Raw genomic sequence first — 20356 nt, 5'->3', positions numbered from 1 at the left:
TTTCCTAATTGATAATATTTCTGCAGCTTTGCTTCAAAACATATTTGCATCCTCCTACTAAACAACTGAAGATGTATCAAAACGAAAAAAATATGAAGACATTTAATCCAACTTTCCATGGTCTTGGGGTCTATTTAAATTTTTGTGTGAATTGTTCTTCAGTTGTGTGTGGAGATGATCAGTCAATGAACTCGGAAGCGGTGTTGTTTCAATTGATTACACCTGTTACACAGTCTCTTTTGAAAAAGCCTGGTGATGGTTTATTTATTATAATCACTACAGAATTATTTTTGGGTGCAACACATGCCACATGTATAAAAGAATACAGTCACTTGCATTATGATTTTTCGTATTTGATATAAACATTTACTGGACCAAGAATCTGACAGTGACTGAACTGAAAGGTATAAATAATACAGACATTAATTATATGTGAGGGTCGGTTTCAGACAGAACAGTGAAAACCTTCTGCTGCCTCCACTCCAGGAAGTGGACTACAAGTAGCCTCCACTCCAGGAAGTGGACTACAAGCAGCCACCACTCCAGGAAGTGGACTACAAGCAGGATCCACTCCAGGAAGTGGACTACAAGCAGCCTCCACTCCAGGAAGTGGACTACAAGCAGGATCCACTCCAGGAAGTGGACTACAAGCAGCCTCCACTCCAGGAAGTGGACTACAAGCAGACTCTCAGTCCGTGCTTGCATAGCCAAAAAATAGGGGGGGTAAATGAAGTTCTGAAATCAGGTCCAAATCATCATCACCATCATCATCATCATCATCATCATCATCATCATCATCATCATCATCATCATCATTGTCATCATCATTTCATCTCACACTGAAAAGCTGTCAAACTCTTGGCGGGGGTTGTGCATCTCCAGTGATTGTTGGAATAATTTGAAGATGAGACCGTTCAATAAAAAATTTGTCCTTACAAAAAGTAAGATTGCCACGTGTACAGTAAACAAACGTGAGGCTTTTTTGTTTGTTTGTTTGTTTGTTTGATTTTTGCTGCATTTGAAGTTGAGCCTCTCTCACAAGCCTGAGAAGGAAACTCCTCCCAACAAGGTCAAAAAGACTGCAATCATTTTGCTTCCTTTCTGGAAACATGCTGATATGTAAAGACTTCAGTCTAAATCAAACACGCAGCCTGAAGAAAAAACAGCCAAATCTGGATCATTGTGGGGCATAATGCTCGAATAACGCGCCTGTTAATTACTGCGCTAATTTTAGCTTTTCCTCTGGATTAAGTGCCACAGTACAATAAATTAATCAAAGGAATTCTGCTCCATCCGTATATTTTTCCTCATCCCAGAAGTAAATACATGACACGATGAGAAAGCTCTTCTTCTGAGAATGCAACCCCAAATTCCTTTCCGTGTCTCCCTCACACACATGTGGATCAAATGGACGGAAGCATGCTCCCACGTTACGGAAGGTGAACTAATGGAGGTCCGATGAGTCACAGACTGTACATCCCATGCAACAATACTAAATGAATTCTGGAGGGTTTTTCTTTTGTAACCACCTAAAGATGTAAAAGGTAAGAGATTATATTTTTTGACACATAATATATGCATGCAAAGAACCTACTCTTCTCGGTTCCATCATGTGAAAACGTGGAACAAACAGGAGCCTCTGTATTTTCCAATGAGTCTGGATAGTAGAGACAGTTACAATTATCATAGGAATTATTGTTTTGTTACTATCATGTAAAGCGTACAGTAGTTGCAGCGGTCAACACTGGGGATCCTAAATACTGCAGGAACATAATTTAATGCAGTGCTCCACTGATATACAAGCTAAGGTTGAAAGAGAATGTATAGGGTTACTGTGCACAAATCACATCTTTTGCAAAATGAATGATATCTTATAGCTATATTCAAAATTATTCAGCTTTTGACATTCTCATGCATACAACCACAAGAAGCGAGTCCATTGAAAAATAGTCCAGGCATTGTTTTGTTTTGTTTTTTTTTTCCTGTGGAAATGGCAGAGAACCTAATGATTACATTAAAACGTGTGCCGCTGTCCAGTGTGTGTGGATTACAGACAGGGAGAGGAGCGACGGCGGCGGCGGCTCACTTCTGCATGTCACACTGCAGCAGGAGCACGATGGACGGGTCGCTCTTCGCCGCCTCTTTGAACTCCTCCAACGAGATCTGGTCGTCGTTGTTCTTATCCATTTTGCTGAAGATCTTGTCCACCCTCTGCTCTGGTGTCAAACCGTCCTCGTTCATCTTCATCATGATCACAGTGCCCACCATTTTGTAGATCGCCTGAGGGTTAGGTGCGGTGAGAAGTTAGCCTGGTTGTTTCTTATGTAAACGATGCTGCTTAATTCATCCTGAGGCAAAATTGAACAGATTCTTTTATATTTCCAAACATTTAACAGCAAAGTCTAAAAGGCCTCATGAAGTCCAACATCAGAACAAACTGATCACTTTGTCTGATATTTATTGTTAAATTGACGTGAAATCTTAATTTATGGGGTGTAAATGTTCTATTTTACAGACTGTTTGCATGTCACTTCTGTAAACAAATGGGAATTCCTCGTGGATACAGACTGGTGCAATATTAATTCTTTTAGTAGCTAAAAAATAACTTGGAAATTCTTGAAATCTGTAAGCAGAAAGTTATTGGTCAAATCTACAAAAACATGAGAGTAGGTTTAAAGGATATTTATTCGAAACCCCCATCTTTTAGATTGATATATTTGACCAGATTAAAGTTTTTTGTGACTAATAAGGTTAAATAGCCTCTAGCTAATGATCTCAACACATGGATCCAGACAGAGAATGCTAGTGAAAAAAAAGTTGTCAGGAAGAAATGTTAGAAACCAGGGATGCTGATGAAATAAAACACATTGATCAATACAGTTATTGTCAATACGCTCCCATATCACAAAGACATATCAGATGTGCTTATTGTTTTTCCACAAATGGCACCATGTAATTTTATACAACTGCAGTTTCCTTGTTATGGAACTGCATTTCTTGTTGAGGCACTGCAGGTGTGCAGGAGACGTAAAAAAAAACAAAAACCGGGGCTAATCTTCTGATGAGCGAGGGGAAAATAACTTGACAACCACTTACCTCAATTATCTCCAGCATCTCCACCCTGGTGATTTTGCCATCACCATCCAGGTCATACATGTTGAAGGCCCAATTGAGTTTCTGCTCAAAGCTACCGCGGGATGTGATGGATAGAGCGCAGATGAACTCTCGGAAATCAATAGTGCCGTCTCCATTTTTGTCAAAGGTTCTGAAGGCGTGTTGTGCAAATTTTGATGCATCACCGTAAGGGAAGAACTGCAAATATAGGAGAGGTGTGTTTAATAATTCAAGACAGGATTTTTTTCAATAGCGCCAGTTTGATAATAGCAATAAATGTTGAAAGATGAAGAGCCAGTTGGCACAAACCTTGACATACAGCTGCTGGAACTCCTCCAGATTCAGCCGGCCAGTTGGACAGTCTTTGAGGAAGCCTTTGTACCACTGCTTCAGCTCATGTTCATTAAACTCTGTGCTCTTCACCAGATCCTCCATCACCTCAGGAGTCAGCTTGCTGTTCTGCTTTCCCATGGTTCCTGTGGTGCAAGAACACGTGAATAATGCATTTATCTATGCTTGAGCGATGGCAGCGTGAAACTCCGTAGCACAGCAGAGCAATTTTTTTTATTTCCTCTTCAAAACAAGGGTACAGAGTGTGTTTTTTTTCCCCCTGGTGCTCATGGTCTATTTCCGTCCTTCCAGCCTGCCTGTGCCAGTCTGTGGTCCGTGTAGCACTGACCTGGATCATCCCTGTCACAGCAGTTCATCAAACGTTCGATCGCTGCTTTCAGCTTTCCACTGGAAACGCCGTTCAATAAACTCAGGATGACAACAAAGTCTATTCTTGGTTGTCAGAGAGTCGCTGCTTTGCTAAAATCAGGGGCTAGATACAACTGGAACCGTGTGCTTTGTATGGGGGGCACCACCAGACCCATTTTACTGGGGTATACAGTCCATTGTTAATCTGCTGTACCCCAAGAAAGTCTCCCCTAATCTCCCCCATTTCATACAACACAAAATTAAAGACAATACTATCTCTATTCTAAGTATAAGTCAAGTCAGTCTTATTTAAATGATGCAAAATCACATCATTTATCTCAAGGCACTTTCCGATCAGGGCAGCTGTAGAACACTGTGTGGTTCACAGAGAACCAACATTAACACATCAGCAAGAACTTGGCGGTGAAGGTGTTAAACAGCTGCTTTTATTAGGGAGAATCCTTGAGCAGATCCTGAATCGAGGTGTGTGACCGTCTGCTTGACCAAGCTTCAGCTTGAGCAAATATTATCAATTCTAATCATTGAACACAGGCAGTGACATTAACATTTGATAATATATCTTATAAAACATAGCCTCAACCACAGATAATGTTCTGTATTTATATTATAAAGAAGGCTTGGCCTAGATTCTAAATTTGCTAACATTAAAAATCTTCCTGTAGATTTCCGTTGTGCGCTCAAACTTCAGTCCTGATCTGGTTTAGTGCTGACACACGGGCTGATGGGAATGTGCAGCAGTGCACCAGTTACTACACAGCAGAGCGTAGGGTAGGGCAACACTTGTGTTTGTTAGACGCACACCTCAGAGCCTGTAATTGTGTAACGCTGCATTGTGATGACATTGTGCATTAAGAAAAAAGAAAAAAAGCAAATCAACGTCTTTCCCAGATTGTTGCGTCTTACAAAGGCATAACACAGTAAGGTGGTGTTATAACCGTACAGTGGTGTGTGACCCACTACTAGGATACTGAGTAGTGTTCAGCAGCAAACTCCAAATGGGAGAAAATCAACCAAAAATGAATTAGGTTAGGTCCTCTAAGCAGAGGGAGGACTGAAGGTTGGTGTTGCCGTGTTATATCCTCGTGTAGGCTACAAGCATCACTCGATGTGTGTGTGTGTGTGTGTGTGTGTGCATGTGTGTGTGTGTGTGTGTGTATAAAACTTCACACTAGATACCAACACTGGTGTGGGTATACGTCATCCCTATTTCGACTGGAGAACGCTGGCATTTGAAAAGAAAATCACACATTGGGTCGTCATTATGCTGCAAATGAATTAATTCGGTGTAAATAAACAAGAGGTGGTATAGAAACGAGTCTCTGTGGTGCAAGATCTGTGCAAAAAATGGCTAATGCCGGGGCACATGCACCAATAAAATAGCTTCCAGAGACACCCCTGTATATCATAAAATTAATCAATTATTGACTCATGGTGTGGTGGATGACATGAGTGGCCAAGGATGCGTCAATTCCCAATACATAATTAATAAAAGTAGCCAGCAGAGTGTTGTGGTGCTGTGGGAACCTCCAGCACCAGCATATGGTCCACATCCCTGCAGCAGCAGGCTGGACAGCTCCTCCACCGCATTGGCCCACGGCCTTCCACAACAAACCACCTAAATCAGTGCAAAGCACAGCTTTTGAGTGTGTCACACATCCGATCCGACCATAATTGATTTGTAAATACCAGAACTGGCTTTGGGTTTAATCCCAAACTCAGGCCACACTGAATGACCTTGAGGACAAACATTTTTCTGAAATTGTTCACGGTGTTGGAGGAGAGAGAAAAAAAACAAAAAAAACCTCCAGCTCGACATCATTCATGCTGCGTTCGGGAGAAATGTCCGCCTCATGTTTGCTGAGGGCCACAGGTATGAATGAGTGAAACACAGGCCGACAGATGCTGTTTTTATTTCACGCTTTGGGGCAATGACATCCGCGTTAATGCCATTAGAGCTAACAACCTCCTGTGCGCGCACGGAGCCGCCGCGGCTGCTGCATTCCGATGGAAACGACGCAGTGGTTGTTTCCAGATCAGATCCCTCCGTCCTTGCACCTCATGACATCTTTGCATCGAAATAACACGTCAAAAAATTCAAATAGACTCGTTTTTATACGAAAAGACAGTTTCCGCACAGCCACACTGGTGGCGCATAAAGGCCAATTAACTGCGCAAATGTTGCGTCAAAAGACGCCTCGCTGTTTTATTTCTGTTTTTCCTGCTTGTTTCCAGGCAGCAGGTTTATTTTAAGGGATGTACAGGTACCCGTGAGCTAACCCCTTCTTTATCCACAGATGGAAAATAATGCGTGACACATTCACATCTCTAATCTAGGGGAAAAAAAAAAAAAAAATCCGACATCTGCAGGCAACCACTTACCTTATTACAGCCTATATTTGGTGAATATCGGAATAAATCTGCTGTGGCTTTCTGTAAAGTACAGAAAACCCCTCTTCCGATGGAAAACGTTTAGTCCCAGAGGGATTATTTTCAACGCTGCTTCCTCCTTATAAAACAGCCGCTAATGAAATTTGTGGATTTTCCGTGGTTATTCCAGATGAGGCGCAGCAGGGACCGATCCCACGCCAGTCTTTGGCTCTGCGACTACAGGAGCGCGGCGTCACCCGTGTGCATCACAGCCTGATAATAAGTTCACTGATGCTCTGCCGCTCGCTTTGGGCTCAGCTGGATCCTGTTACGTTATAACCTTCATCGTGATGAGGAGGATCAACCGGACATTTCATCATCAGGAAGGTTTCTTTGGACCGTGCTTTTAATTTTTGAGCCTCATGTTTCACCAGGCTGCAGAAAACAAAGGGGTGGGTGTGTTTTTGGTCCTGTGAGTGGAATTAAGATGGATATGGGAAATTGATTGCTTAAAATCAAGGTTGGAGCCAGAATTAAATGAGTCAAACCCCCCACCCACCCCTTTTTTTTTTCTTCTAGTCCACTCCACAGAGGTGATTGACCACCCACAAAAGGTCACAACAGGAGTGTCTTTATTTATTTACATTTTTCATATTTTATTTATACAGGGGCATCACAATGTGCTGTGTTAGCATTGTTGCTTCACCTGTTAGAAGACTTTGAATTTGAACCCCAACCTGGATCAGCTCCTGACCCGGTCTAAAAGATTGCAAAATATACAGGTACATCTTTGTGAAATAAAGTTACAAAGACTGAGTAATCAGTTAAATTCAAGGTTGTTCTTTTTATTTAACCGAGCGTTAAAGGTTGCAGGAGAATCAGTCCGGTTTTAGCAGTGTCCAATTTTTTTTCTAAGCTTATTGACTTTATACCTAATCAATAAATTTACTCTACTGCAGTAGAAATTTGAGAACCAAGCCACGGTAAGATCTTCTCATAAATGATCACCTGAGACATTTGATCGCTGCCTTTAAGGAATAAGCATAATGCCTTTAGACTAAGTTACTCAGAGACAATAGAAATATTAGCACTTAAAAGAGGCATCTGTGAAATCTGAACCTCATTTAGACATAAATGTGTTTGAGGGAGATTACCTGTAGGTTTCTATGGCACCAGTTGGTTTGTTAGCAAGATTACACAAAAACGAGTCAATGGATTTTCATGAATGGTGGGAGGACGGGTAATGGGCCAGAAGAGAGAACATTAAAGTCTGGTGTGGGTCTGGATAAAGGGGCGTAGATTTAACAAGACACAGTGTTCTGAGAATGTTCTGAACCTTCCAGGGACATAATAATACACAGCTCCGTTTTCTGAATATACATTGAGGAATTCACAAGATGTTTAAATAAACCTTGTCTCACAATGTGAAAAAAAAAAAAAGAAAGATCTGGGTCATCTCCAAAATCCAGTCAAATCTTGTCTGGATTTAGAGCTGTTTGTTTTTAAAATTTAACTGAAACCCATTCAAAACAGTTTCGGACATGTTGTACACAAAGCATCCATCCATCCATCCATCTATCCATCCATCCATCCATCCATCCATCCATCCATCCATCCATCCATCCATCCATCCATCCATCCATCCATCCATCCATCCATCCATCCATCCATCCATCCATTCATTTCCTGTCTACGAGGCGCTCACAATCCTCATAGTTTTGTTGGAGCTTATCCCAGGTGAAAGGTGGGGTACACCCCAGATAAGACGCCAGCTCCTCTCAGGGCAGAGCGTAGCATGGTTGAGTAAATCTAACAGGAAGACGTCTAAATGACGGGGATGAAAAAGGAGTTAACAGAAGCCCGGCTGCTTATTTCTCTCCCAAACACAAGAACCATCCCATAGTTCTTGGTGACTCATTGGTGATGACATAAGCCTTAAATATTTTAATGCCAAGAACCTCTAAATAGATCTACGCTGCTCTATGTGCCTCCAAAGGTTTGCTGTTGTGTGTGGCCAGTTATCGGATATAATGTGGGATGAAATGTCCTCCTGGAGGAGCCAGGATGATGTAGGTCATCCTTACCTCCTCCTGGAGGTTATGGCTCTGCCTGTCTGTTAGATTACTCAAAAAGTTCTGAACAGATTGTGAAGGTTCTGTTTTTTTTAGGTAGGTTAAGGCCCAAGGGGCCATCCGTTATGTCATCTGCTTACAGATTTTTTTCCCCCACAAGATTATTTACCACTGCAGATGGTGTAGTTGGAAAATTTATAGCCATAAGAATGCTCAGACAAATTTGAAGATGAAGAAGACACACGACAGGGTTAAGTGTCAAATTGGATGAATCTTCAAAAAATTCTGAGCTGGCTGAGGAAGTAATTAAATTCATTTATCAAAACAACAAAAATACCAATGTTATTTAAAATGCTGCTGGTATGCTTTCATGGTCAATGACTCATTCTGTGGGGGTTAAACCGTCACAGGACTATTACTTTGCAGCCTTCTCTCTGAGTCTGGTAAAAACATGTGTTTTAAAGCACAGATGAACCATCTCCAGCTTAAGTAATCCTCGCAGCAGACTCACATCCAAATATGGATCCTTTTAAACTGAAAACAGGTTGATTACTTCCAAATTAATCCTCCATCACAATTTATGATGTGGCTACTAGAATTTAAAAAAAAATCTGATTGATGATGAACAAAATTGTGATTAATTCTTAATTTAATAGACACATACAGTACAATGTACACATAATATTCTTTTACATGTCACAATACACAAATACATTGATAAATTTAGCACCAGCATAGGATGTTGACCCAATCAGGTTTCTGTAGAACGCTTACGCATAGTGGATTTTCAAAATAAAACACGTTAGCTTGATCTGACTAGGCATGGCTTACATCTTTACATCAGCATTCACTTACAAAGGTTAATTGATTAAAAAAAGATGCATACTGTACACTTAAAGTGGCATACAAAAGCAATACTATATTATATACCCATTTACATGTCCGTTTAAGTGTTAAATGAGCTTTGATAGTGTTTTTGTATCGACACCGGTGCTTGATAAAAACGTATGAATGTTAAAAATGAGTTTACAAGAACCCTCTATGGAGATAATTGGCATGTAACAATCTTGCATATTGAAACATAAATATATCACATTCACAATTTTTCTTTATATATATTAAGAGAGCTACTGTAGGTATGTAGGCTGTTTAGTCTAGGTTATAGTTTTTTTAATATTAAAATTAGAATTAAAAAACAAATCCAATGTGAAGATTACTTTTTTTTTTTGTTACACAGCAATGTGAAAAAATATTATCAAAATGATTTTCTAAATCTCTCAATCGAAAACAACGTAGTAATTTAACAGTACAGATATATCAGCTCGGTAAATGTTGACAATGTGAGTTTATTCTGGTATAAAATGTTTTCTGTTATACATTTAATGTTTGAATATACTGTATAATAAAACCTGCATGCAGCAGCTGTTTGTGAATGTTTGTGTGACAAACATGTTTTATACACTGACCGACTTTTACTGATTACATCACATTAAAAGAACAGCGTAGATAATGACTGTTCCTTTAACACATACATGTAGGATTCATTATAATGTTGGTTTTGAATTTAAAATCTATGCCAAGAGTAGAAGAAATATAAGGAGAGGGAGAATTTGTGTTTATTATCGGCGTTTTTTGCAAAATGGCCTCACATATGGCGTCAGAGAATCAATGAGATCCGGGCATCAAGGTGCTTTGCTTCCTTAAGTGCTCTTTTACCTTTCCCTCATTTTATCAGATCGGAATGTTTGAATTTCAGACAGACACGGTTTTCAGCTAGTTTGTGAATACAGTTAAGCAGCTAAATGGACAGATGTTAACGAAATCAAAAACTAACAACATACAAGAAGGGCACAGCCTGTATTCACAAAGAAACCATTTTCCTCTGATGTTATTCGCAAGTTCTCAAATTATAAATTGAGCTGAGAATCAGAAAAGTCATTTCATCATTTCACCACATCCAGGACAACGGTGACAATCTGAAGGAACACTCTGCATTGTAAAACTGCATGCTGAGCTCAAATTCTACCATCAGATGACAGTTAACTTTAGAATTTAATTTAATCTAGAATTTCTTTGCTAACATCTAAAAACATAAGAAGAAAGGCTTTAATTTACTGTTAAATATCTGCTTAAATCTTGAAAACATTTTAGAAGTCTTGAAGTGAAACAAACTCGACTGTAATATTATCTACGACCTTTTTGAATGCTGTCAGCTGTTTTTGTTAATGATTGTCAAATATACTGTTTAACATTTATAAGAATTGCCCAAGGGCTTTCTGGATGATCGATCTGGTGTTTGTTGTTAACCAATCAGGAAGCAGTGAAATGATAACAGTCAGTTTCCTTCTTTTCATGCGACCTTGAAAATAGCAGACTATCTTAAGTTCACAAACCTGAGCATGAATTCAGAGGAAAATGGATGCGTTTCGACTTCTTCATGTTGCGCCAAAGGACAAACATTACAATTTAAAGGTTGTTTATTCAACACAAGAGACATCCTTCATCAGAGCTACCGTCAGCTGCTGCTCATTGACTTGTTAACTGCTCCAAAACTCGTTTGAAGAAGCAGATGCAGCTAATTTGACCCAACTTGTGGTTTAGTTTGAGCCTGAATGTTACCTTGAATCATGGATTGAGTCGCCGCCGCTAACGGGCTTCAACTCAACCAGGCTCCACCTTAATAACAGCGATTAGTTTGGAGGACATGTAAAACGGAATACAGAATATAAATAAAGAAATGTCTTAAACCATAAGACTGTAACGGTGTTGATTAAATTATATCGTACAATGTTATTCTGACAGGTTTCTGCATGCATGTACTTTGTGGACCCTTAGATAAGTTAGCGCCATCCTAGAAATAACAAATCTGGGATAACCCTGTTGGTTCATCTTACTTCTGGGGGTCCTAACGGAAGTGATGCAGCATCTACCCCCTTCTCATTGTATCACAGACCTGGAATTTCCCGAACGGACTGTTGAATTCAAAGGAGGAATCTATTGGAGACGGTTTTCAGAACTTAGTCTGCTTTAGTTTGTCGATGTGGTAGCAAAGCTTCAAGGCCGGCCCCAGCTTCAGTCCCAGGTACTTCATGATCATGTCGCTCTTCAGGAGCAGCAAAGCGTTTCCATCGATCTCCTGGGAGGAGCAGAGGAAGGTGTCAAATCAGCTAGAAACAGTGAATCAGACGTGTTGAACACAGTCTGTCAAGAATGAAATGCAGGTGTTTTTCCACCACATGTTGCCTACTGGAGTCACCTCAAGTGCTAACGGTCTCTATACTTCCAGCCTGAAGTGATGTGACATGTTTGTTGGTTTGTTTGAGGGAAGGATTAAATAAAAACTATTGGAAAGATTTCTACCAAACACTGGCAGGAGAATGCCAGGCTGGTTAAAAAAAGAACCCCTTCATATTTCGTTGTGAATCTTGATGTATATAATATAATATAATATAATATAATATAATATAATATAATATAATATAATATAATATAATATAATATAATATAATATAATATAATATAATATAATATAATATAATATAATATATTTTCAATGTCTTCCAAAAAATGCAAAGCAGACATCAGCTTTCTAGAAAACACTGGACAAATGGAGCGTTGGTCAATAACAGTAAAAAGACGTGTCAGATTGGCAAAAGTATCCCTTCTACAAAAAAACATTTTAATTTCTGTTGAAATGTGCACAGTCAATACCAAAGTGACTTATATCCGGTGGTTGCCATAGCAACATTTCTGTACAACCATCAGCTTGACAAGCGTTTATTTGTCTTGCCGTCCATTTTCAAAGCTATTGTAACAAGTTGTCCTTTCTCTTGGTTAATATTTCACGCAGGAGTTTCAACATGGAGGTTGGCAGTGATTCATTGGTTCATCTGTTCAACCAATCGATATGCTGGGAAAGCACATACTCAAACTGGGTTCTGAAGGTTTTAGCATTGAAAACCCAATGGAAAGAAGTGTGTTAACGTGAATTCTATACATGAATGTTGCAATGCAGATGATTCAAAGATGCAAAATTCCCATTATTCACATCTTTGCGTTACTTATAAACTACAGATGACACTGAATAGAAGTTAGACTTACATGTTTTCTGAAGACGTCTGCATGGGGGCCGAGAGCTTGAGGGTCTGCATCTCTAATGAACCACACGACATCCTCCACAGTCCAGGTGGACGGGTCCTTGTTGGGTGGAGCTTTGGACTCCTGGGCCTCTGAAGATGTATTATAACCTAAATATAGGAAATAATAAAAAGAAAGGAGCTTAAATTTGGTCCCCTTACAGAAATACAATCTTAGTTTTGTCATTTCAGGCTTTCCCACCTGTCCTGTTGCTCTCTGGGAAAGCGTTTGGGCTGGTGGACGACTGCCGGCACATGCTCATGGAGGCCGACCCGTTGGAGAACTGCTGTGAAGAACGAAACCCAAAGGAGGACTTTGGAGAGTAGGACGAACTTATGGTGTTGAAGGCAGAATCTCCAGGGTCCACGGAGTAGCGTTTGCCATCGGACTGGTCTAAGTGGTAGTCGTCCACCATAGATGTCTCCGCTGAAGGCAAAGTGAGAATTAGCTGAAGGAAGCAGCAGCTTTGATTTGACGGACGGAACATTTAGAAGTACCATCAGAGTGGTAGGAGCCACCACTGTGTTGGGTAATGGGCTCATCGCTGAACAGGTTTTCAGAGTGCAAGCTGCGACAGAGCTTCTTCAGAAAACGAAGCACATAGTCGATGCTGTTCACCACGGGGAGGCTTAGAAGATGCTGCTTCCCATCAAACGTGGCTGGAAGAGCAAAACGGGAACCGGTCGATGAGCGATTTCTCACAAATGCACGAGTTAAATCTTTACCGATGGGACTCCACCTCAGGTAAAGTAGTAAAAAAAGTGACTGAACAAATAGAAAGCAACACCTGATCGAGGTCTTTGTACAACACCTGATATCTTTTCTCCGCCGTATCCTTGCGTGAGGAGAGTGAACACCGTCTTCTGCTGGAAGGCGCTGTCGATGCAGCCTTGGACGGCCTGCTGGAGCACCACCGAGGGTCGGTCGGGGCCGAAGTGATCGGGGAGCTGCTGGATTTTCTTCCTGTCCAGGTTGGGGCCTGTGTTGGCCTGTTTGTTGATGTAGATACAGACTGAAAACACAGCAAGATCGAGTGAGTCGATCAGGACCAGACTTTAAATCTAAGGACTGCCGATGCTCACCTACACCGAGTGTTTAGTGACCTACCTGTGAGCACCTGGGGCGTGGCAGAGTGGGGGATGGTGGCGGCATCCTGTGGAATGGAACTCATGTCGGGCTCAGGGGTGCTGCTGGGTGGAGAGATGGCCAATGGGGTCATCACCATCCTCGGTTTGAGCTGCAGAAGAATGAAGTTTTTGCATCACGGTTTTAGGCATTGGGAGGTTGATGGTGGAATAATATCAATCTGTGTGTTTTATGACACGTATTTAGTGAGAACCTAGTCAGATATTTAGCCTTCAGATATAGAAATTGTCCCATATTGTGTCCCATACCTACAACAGATGTCAACTACCACAAAATCTGACATCCATGGAGCCTGTGTGTCTGCGCCTGTCTGTATACACATGCATTTTTAAACACACTGCACTCACACATCATATCTAATCCCCTCCCAGTGCTCCCCTCCAAACTGGCTGACCTTGAAGCCTGGCTTTCTCCCCCTCTTCTTCGGCACTTTGAGCGGAGGGAGTGACTCTGGGTACCGGTTTGGAAAATCCATCTTGGCGACATTGCGGAGTGGAGGTCTCCCTCTCTTCCTGCCCGGTATTTTCCCCGACTGGCTGGGGATGAAGGAGGGAGCCACTGCAGCTGATTGCATCTCACTGTTGTTGCCGTCTGCTTTCTGAGCCGCTGCTGCAGGTACACTCATTTGGAGCTGGAGACAAAGGGAACAAGACCAAGCTATAGAAATGCAAAGGCATACAGGAAGCAGAGAGGCCAGCATCAAAACACTGAGACTGCAGAATTCAGAGGAGAAGCACCGAGCTAATGGACAACACAAAAGGCAGCCATGCATGAGCTTTTGAGGAAACGGCACCTCCATCCCACACAGATAACACACCAATAAACCTGCCAGAGGAGGGGGGTGTCTATTACCTGCTGTCTCCTATTGTAAAAAGCCCAAGAGCCAAGCCCTTTTTTCTTAAATCCCAGGAGAGGAAAGGTGAAGCTAAATCCCTAACAATGCAGGGAAAGCCATCTTCCTCTTGTTGTGTGTAGCTTTTCCTTCGTCCTCTTTTGCTGAACACACACCGCTGCTGCTGCTGCTGCTGCTGCTCAGCACTCAGGCTGCAGACATCTCATTAGACTAATGCATTCAGCAGTGGCACTGGAGGAGGGGGAGGTGGGGGGGGGGGGATTGACTTCACCATGGCTACCCAGCTATGAATTAGCATTGCGATGACAGCTTCCATTCTTATCTTTCAAAATAAAAATGGAGCGACAAAAGAAAATGTGCAGCAGGGATAACACTAAGAAATATATACAGGTCTCATTTTAAGCAGATTCATAAACAGATATTTTTAAATAAATAAAACAATAGCCAGTCAGCAGCACTCACCATCAAAAGCAGATGTGGACTGTCCCCTACACACCTTACTGTATCTGTTCCACTGGCAAATCTCAAAGCAAAGGATTCCACTGTAGTGTGTGTGTGTGTGTGTGTGTGTGTGCGTGCATGCGTGCGTGCGTGTGCGTGCGTGTGTGTGTGTGTGTGTGTGTGTGTGCATTGAAGAAAGAGAGGGAGAACGGCTCTTCTGTTGTCATGGCAACAAGCCTGTAAGCCTTGTAACACCCTGCCAGCCATGTTTGGTCTGTTCAAGCTGTGTAGGTTATAATTAGAATTATAGTGAGGATATACGGTCTATAAATGGTTTACGCTCGTATGACAATGATAGTTTTTGTTACATTAAGGAAAAATGTGGTCGGAAGACAGGAGAAAAAGCCACAAATTATTTAGTCAACTGAAAAAAATAGTAAAAAAACCAAACAAAAAAACCCCAAAAAACAACCAGTAAAATATTTTATCACCAAAGCTGTAAGAATGATTTTCTTTGTCTTGCATGACAGTAAACTATTTATCACGTTGGTCTTTGAGATTCCACTATCACTTGACTGTACACCTTGAACTGTGGGACACCATAACAAACATGTTTGGAATTTTTGCGCGTAAATAATGAAAAAAATCAATGGCAAATGTATCAATTATCTAATGTTTTTTTGCTGCAGTCCTGGATTATAGATGATGAACATCATTAAGGGAGAAACATTTTTAATGAATTCTTCAAGAAACCTGTAATGTGTTAATAGATAATTTTACATTGTCACACCATTGTAATTTAAATGATGAGTTTATCACTTTCGGTTGATAAAGAAAAACAATTTTCAGGCTTGAAGTTGCCAAATTATGATGTATTTTTCAGAATTTTCTGATGATTCATATAGATTAATGTTACATTAATCGAAATATCATTACTAGTAACCCTGAATAATGCATTACAATAGTGCTACAGTATACTGTATGTTGGCGTAAAGCCCAGGACCGTGATTTGACTGAACCTGCGCCCCCTGGCGGCCCATATCAGGAACTGTGTTTTGTTTATGTTAATAAAGTTACTTGACGGAATTTGAAACCAAGATGGCGGCGTGCATACCGCTGTCTTTAAAGATGTCACCCTCAGCTTTACTGGGCGTTAGGTGTCTTCTAACAGAGGAACATTCCTCCAGAAAGTTCTTAAAATGTTTGACGGAGCTCTGTAGACGAGGTGAGACCCGTATTTGGTGAGTCATGCTGATTTCAAAAGCGTCCGTTTGGTTTTTGTACCGCTAATTTGTTTTGAAATGTCAAGGTAGCGATACGTTTAATTACCACTGTAGTACACATCCGCTGAACTTTAACCTGGTAATAGCCTATATTTTGGATATTTGCACAGACTTACCTTTTTATTTATTTTTATTTCCAGTTGTAACCCGTTCTGGTAGCGGTCAAACTAGCTCTCCCTAACCTTTAGTCCCTGCTTACATCAGCATTCTTATTCTTGTAACTTTCCTTGAATTCTTGAAATGCCTCCAATTAATAAATAAAAAGGAAGAAACAGACGCTTATCTTGTGACCTCCTTTGTCATCGTTTTGTTAAAGGTTACTCGGGGAAAGCCCAGCCGGCGGTGGAGGAGAGCAGCGGAATCACCGCCGGGTTCAGCGGCCCCCTGGATCACTACACCCGGCTGATTAGTGACGGGTCACTGCGGGAGGACGAGCACCAGAAAGCAGTGCTGCTCAGACTGGAGCAGCTTCACAGAACACTCCGAGGATACAGCAACACGCCGACCTCCATCTTCTCCAAGGTAGAGAGAAACTCCCAAACGATTTTTATCTATTTTGATTTTTTTTCTTTTAAATTACTTTTTATATTTTAAAAAAATGCACACATTTTGCCACAAATGTCAAAAAGTAACAACCAATTGCTTTGGTTCTCGTTTCCATACAACACAGTAAGAGAATATAAGCATCGCATTGAACCACTTTAAGTGATATACAGCAATCATACAAAATAGACTTTTCTTTTCCATCCAAAATCAGCACTCATTTTGACTTTGTTGTGTTTTTTGCTGAGTCTGGATGATTATATACCTGCTGAGTCTTTTCATTATTGTCTTATTATGATCACAAGGAATTTAATCAGGCTTTCCTTTGTCCATAGTTAACCCATTTGTAATATTTAATGAGAAGCAGTTGAAGACCTTAAGAAGTATTACAGAAAAATAAAGCAGGAGAAAACATAGAGTCCTAGAACACTCAATAGTGGAGATTAAATAAAAAATGGAGGACTACAGTAATCATTTTTGACCTTTTGAGGAAACAATGATAATATAATTGCCTATTCTGTTATGCTGTAGAATTGTATTTATTTTCATATAATTTTGGCTGATATTTTTATTTTCTTCTTTCCAGTTCTTCACACAACCAAAACCTCCAAAAGGTTACTACATCTACGGCGATGTTGGTGAGGGATTCAGTGTGGACGTGTTATTTCTGTCATTCTTCTGAAGCTAATTCTGTATGCTCCTTGTCATTTCAGGCACAGGAAAAACTATGGTGATGGACATGTTTTATTCATACGTGAAGACTGAAAAGAAGAAGAGGGTTCATTTCCATGGTTTCATGTTGGACGTGCATAAAAGTAAGTTTACATTTTTGCTGATGATGCCGAGTGAAACGGAGCTCATTCCTTCTCCTCTTTGGCCTTCAAGGGATCCATCGGTTGAAACAGAGTATGCCAAAGAGGAAAGTGGGAAAAATGGCCAAATCCTACGACCCCATCGCTCCAGTCGCTGAGGAGATCAGTGAGGAAGCTTGTCTGCTGTGCTTTGACGAGTTTCAGGTAATGATACGTTCTGAGGAGTATATAAAATTTTGATAATGCTTTTGTAACGTTTTTTTCTTTTACATATTTCAGGTCACCGATATTGCTGATGCCATGATTCTTAAGCAGCTCTTTGAGAATCTGTTTTTGAATGGTGTTGTTGTTGTGGCCACTTCCAATCGCCCCCCTGAAGGTCAGTATAGAGCTGATATTTGATATTTTTGATATTGATATTTGATATTTTTGACCTTTAATTAACAAACACAGATCTTTTTCCTCAGACTTGTATAAAAACGGGCTGCAGAGAGTAAACTTCGTACCTTTTATTGCTGTGTTGCAGGTAAGACCAGCAAATCATATCAAGAGACATGCATTTAAAAAAAAAAAATTTGTTAAATGCTGATGGTTTTTTTTTTGTCTCTTGCAGAATTATTGTCAAACTCTCCGTCTGGACTCTGGAATCGATTATCGCAGAAGGAACCGGCCATCTGCTGGAAAACTATTCTTCCTGTAAGCAGTCCATGCAATGACGACAACAATCATTCTGAGCCGGAGTTAAATGATGATATTATTTCCATTTTACTTTATGTGCAGCTCCAGTGAACCTGACGCAGAAATCAGTCTAGACAAGATATTTGATGAGATGGCCTTTAAGCAGAATGACAGTAGGTGGTTGTTGTACTGCTGATGTCATTAGATCTCATGGGCATGGTGTCATGTGGATGATGCGCTTTCTCCTCCCCAGTAACACGACCACGAGTTCTGAATGTCCACAACAGGAAAGTGCGTCTGAACAAAGCATGTGGGACCATAGCAGACTGTACCTTTGAGGAGTTGTGTGACAGAGTGAGTGTGTCTTTCTTTTACATCTTGGATGGTTTTGTCTTTCAGCAGAATATGTGTACCGTGGATACACTTAAAAAAAACCCAAAAAAACCATAGCCTGGCAGCCATACAACAAAATGAGGTAACAAAGGATAAAAGAAAAAACCCCAAGTAGCGTCAACAGTTCAGGAAGGACAATGAAATATTCTCTGGTATTGAAATCACAAATTTATGAGAATGAATTTAATTGTTTACTATTCTTCAAACACCTAATTCACTACAGTCTATTTTTAAAAGTCCAGATGCTAATGATAACGTGGTGATTCTGGGCTGAAATTACCATTATTTCTTTAGAATGAATAGAAAGTCAAATCCAGTCCAAGTTTTGGCATCTGGGTTGTGATGAAGTTGACCAGCTTTGCAAAGTTAAAATGATTTCTTGACAGAAATAAAACCTTGTTTTTCTTCTAAATTTACTGTCATAATACCACAGAATACATTTCTTATAGTTTTGTTCATTTCTCCCTTAAAGTTTTTCCTTGGAGTATCGTTCCACTTCCCCAGCTCTTTAAGTCTTTATTCCCCCACCAAAGGGATTAAAGAATCAGTCATTTCCTCACATTTATACATACCAAAATCATTTATCCACATCACCTCAAAAACGTGTAGACATCATCACATTTTCAGAAACGTTTGAGCTAATTTCCATGTCGGTCTGTGTCTTTGTTTACACTAAAACCCTGTAAATGGAAAAATGTGCAGCAGCTTGAAGCATCACAGTGTGCCCTGAGCTTTAATGGATACATGCTGTGCTTGAATGTGACAGCCTTTAGGTGCCAGCGACTACCTGGAGATGTCCAGGCTGTTTGACACAGTCTTCATTCGACACATTCCTCTCCTGACACTGAACAAGAAAACTCAAGCCAGGCGGCTCATCACACTGGTGGACGCCTTCTACGACCATAAGGTTCTCTGCTTTCCCCCGCATCAACGCCAGACCTCTGCTGAATACCAGACTTCTGCTCTTGTCTAATTGTTGAATGGTGCTGCAGGTGCGGGTGGTGATTCTAGCAGATCATCCACTGGAGGATATCTTCGTCCACAATGGCGATGACGGTCACGACGAGAGTCACATTCTTATGGATGATCTGGGGCTGAAACGGGTGAGAGGATCTCAATTCACAGCTAAACCAGTTTTTCATGTTAGGTGTGTTCTTTCAGGTATTAGTGGAGGTAAATACACATTTTGAATTATGGTTCAGGTCCAAGATTATCCTTAAAATATCCCAGGAAATATTATTTATCAAAAGCAAGCACAAAACTGAAAGCGAGCGTGACGTACCTCCATGTAGTTCATACTTCTAGCGTCTACATCAACCCCAGGGATTTCTGCTGGCACTGCTCCTTTTCAGAACGTAATTAATATCTGTCTTCTCAGTTTGGGGCCTGCTGTGGCCCCTAAATGAAGCTTGATACACCCTGAGCTGTTAACTTCGAAATGAGTCTGCTGTGGTTTTCCCAGGATGAAGCCAGCAATCTGTCCATCTTCACCGGAGAAGAGGAAAAGTTCGCCTTCCAGAGGACGATATCTCGACTCATAGAGATGCAGACTGAGGAATATTGGTTGGAAGGAGACAGAAGCACCAAATCCTAGGTGTAACATTTGGAAAAGTCGACTGTGTTACACGACCAGCTTACTCCATATCAACTGTAAAACAGCCCGGACTGAACGGGACCCCTCCTATCCAGTACGCACCCAACGGGACCCCTCCTATCCAGTACGCACCCAACGGGACCCCTTCAACAGTCCATGTTGTACAGAGAATATTTATTAAAATCTGAAGGCCTTTTATTTTG

At 40.9% G+C, this 20356-nt stretch overlaps 3 protein-coding genes across 4 annotated transcripts; 1 reads left to right on the top strand and 2 right to left on the bottom strand.

Moving 5' to 3' along the window:
* Positions 1-255: 255 nt before the first annotated feature.
* Positions 256-6462, bottom strand: vsnl1b (visinin-like 1b). The gene is made up of 4 exons (XM_068338859.1): positions 6214-6462; positions 3424-3590; positions 3097-3312; positions 256-2280 (listed from the first exon to the last, which is right to left on the bottom strand). Exons 2-4 carry the CDS (start codon positions 3583-3585, stop codon positions 2083-2085), a joined length of 576 nt encoding a protein of 191 aa, XP_068194960.1. The 5' UTR covers positions 3586-3590; positions 6214-6462; the 3' UTR covers positions 256-2082.
* Positions 6463-8981: 2519 nt separating this feature from the next.
* Positions 8982-16354, bottom strand: LOC137610711 (sex comb on midleg-like protein 4). Its single transcript, XM_068338471.1, has 8 exons — positions 16250-16354; positions 13951-14187; positions 13518-13647; positions 13222-13422; positions 12908-13069; positions 12612-12836; positions 12375-12520; positions 8982-11409 (listed from the first exon to the last, which is right to left on the bottom strand). Exons 2-8 carry the CDS (start codon positions 14179-14181, stop codon positions 11284-11286), a joined length of 1221 nt encoding a protein of 406 aa, XP_068194572.1. The 5' UTR covers positions 14182-14187; positions 16250-16354; the 3' UTR covers positions 8982-11283.
* Positions 15943-20351, top strand: afg1la (AFG1 like ATPase a). 2 transcript variants are annotated; one of them, XM_068338469.1, is made up of 13 exons: positions 15943-16075; positions 16450-16655; positions 17263-17314; positions 17390-17491; positions 17562-17692; positions 17768-17867; positions 17956-18014; positions 18102-18184; positions 18269-18339; positions 18420-18520; positions 19326-19466; positions 19552-19662; positions 20022-20351. In XM_068338469.1, the coding sequence occupies exons 1-13, from the start codon at positions 15949-15951 to the stop codon at positions 20151-20153; spliced, it is 1416 nt and encodes a 471-aa protein (XP_068194570.1). In that variant the 5' UTR covers positions 15943-15948; the 3' UTR covers positions 20154-20351. The 2 variants fall into 2 exon arrangements, with proteins under 2 accessions (XP_068194570.1, XP_068194571.1); XM_068338470.1 differs by having other exon boundaries at positions 19938-20164.
* The last annotated feature ends 5 nt before the right edge of the window (positions 20352-20356 follow it).

The sequence above is a fragment of the Antennarius striatus genome, chromosome 17 (genome assembly GCF_040054535.1).
Source record: "Antennarius striatus isolate MH-2024 chromosome 17, ASM4005453v1, whole genome shotgun sequence".
Taxonomy (NCBI): domain Eukaryota; kingdom Metazoa; phylum Chordata; class Actinopteri; order Lophiiformes; family Antennariidae; genus Antennarius; species Antennarius striatus.
Note: the sequence above shows the minus strand (reverse complement) of the source record. Positions and strands in the feature narration are given on the sequence as shown.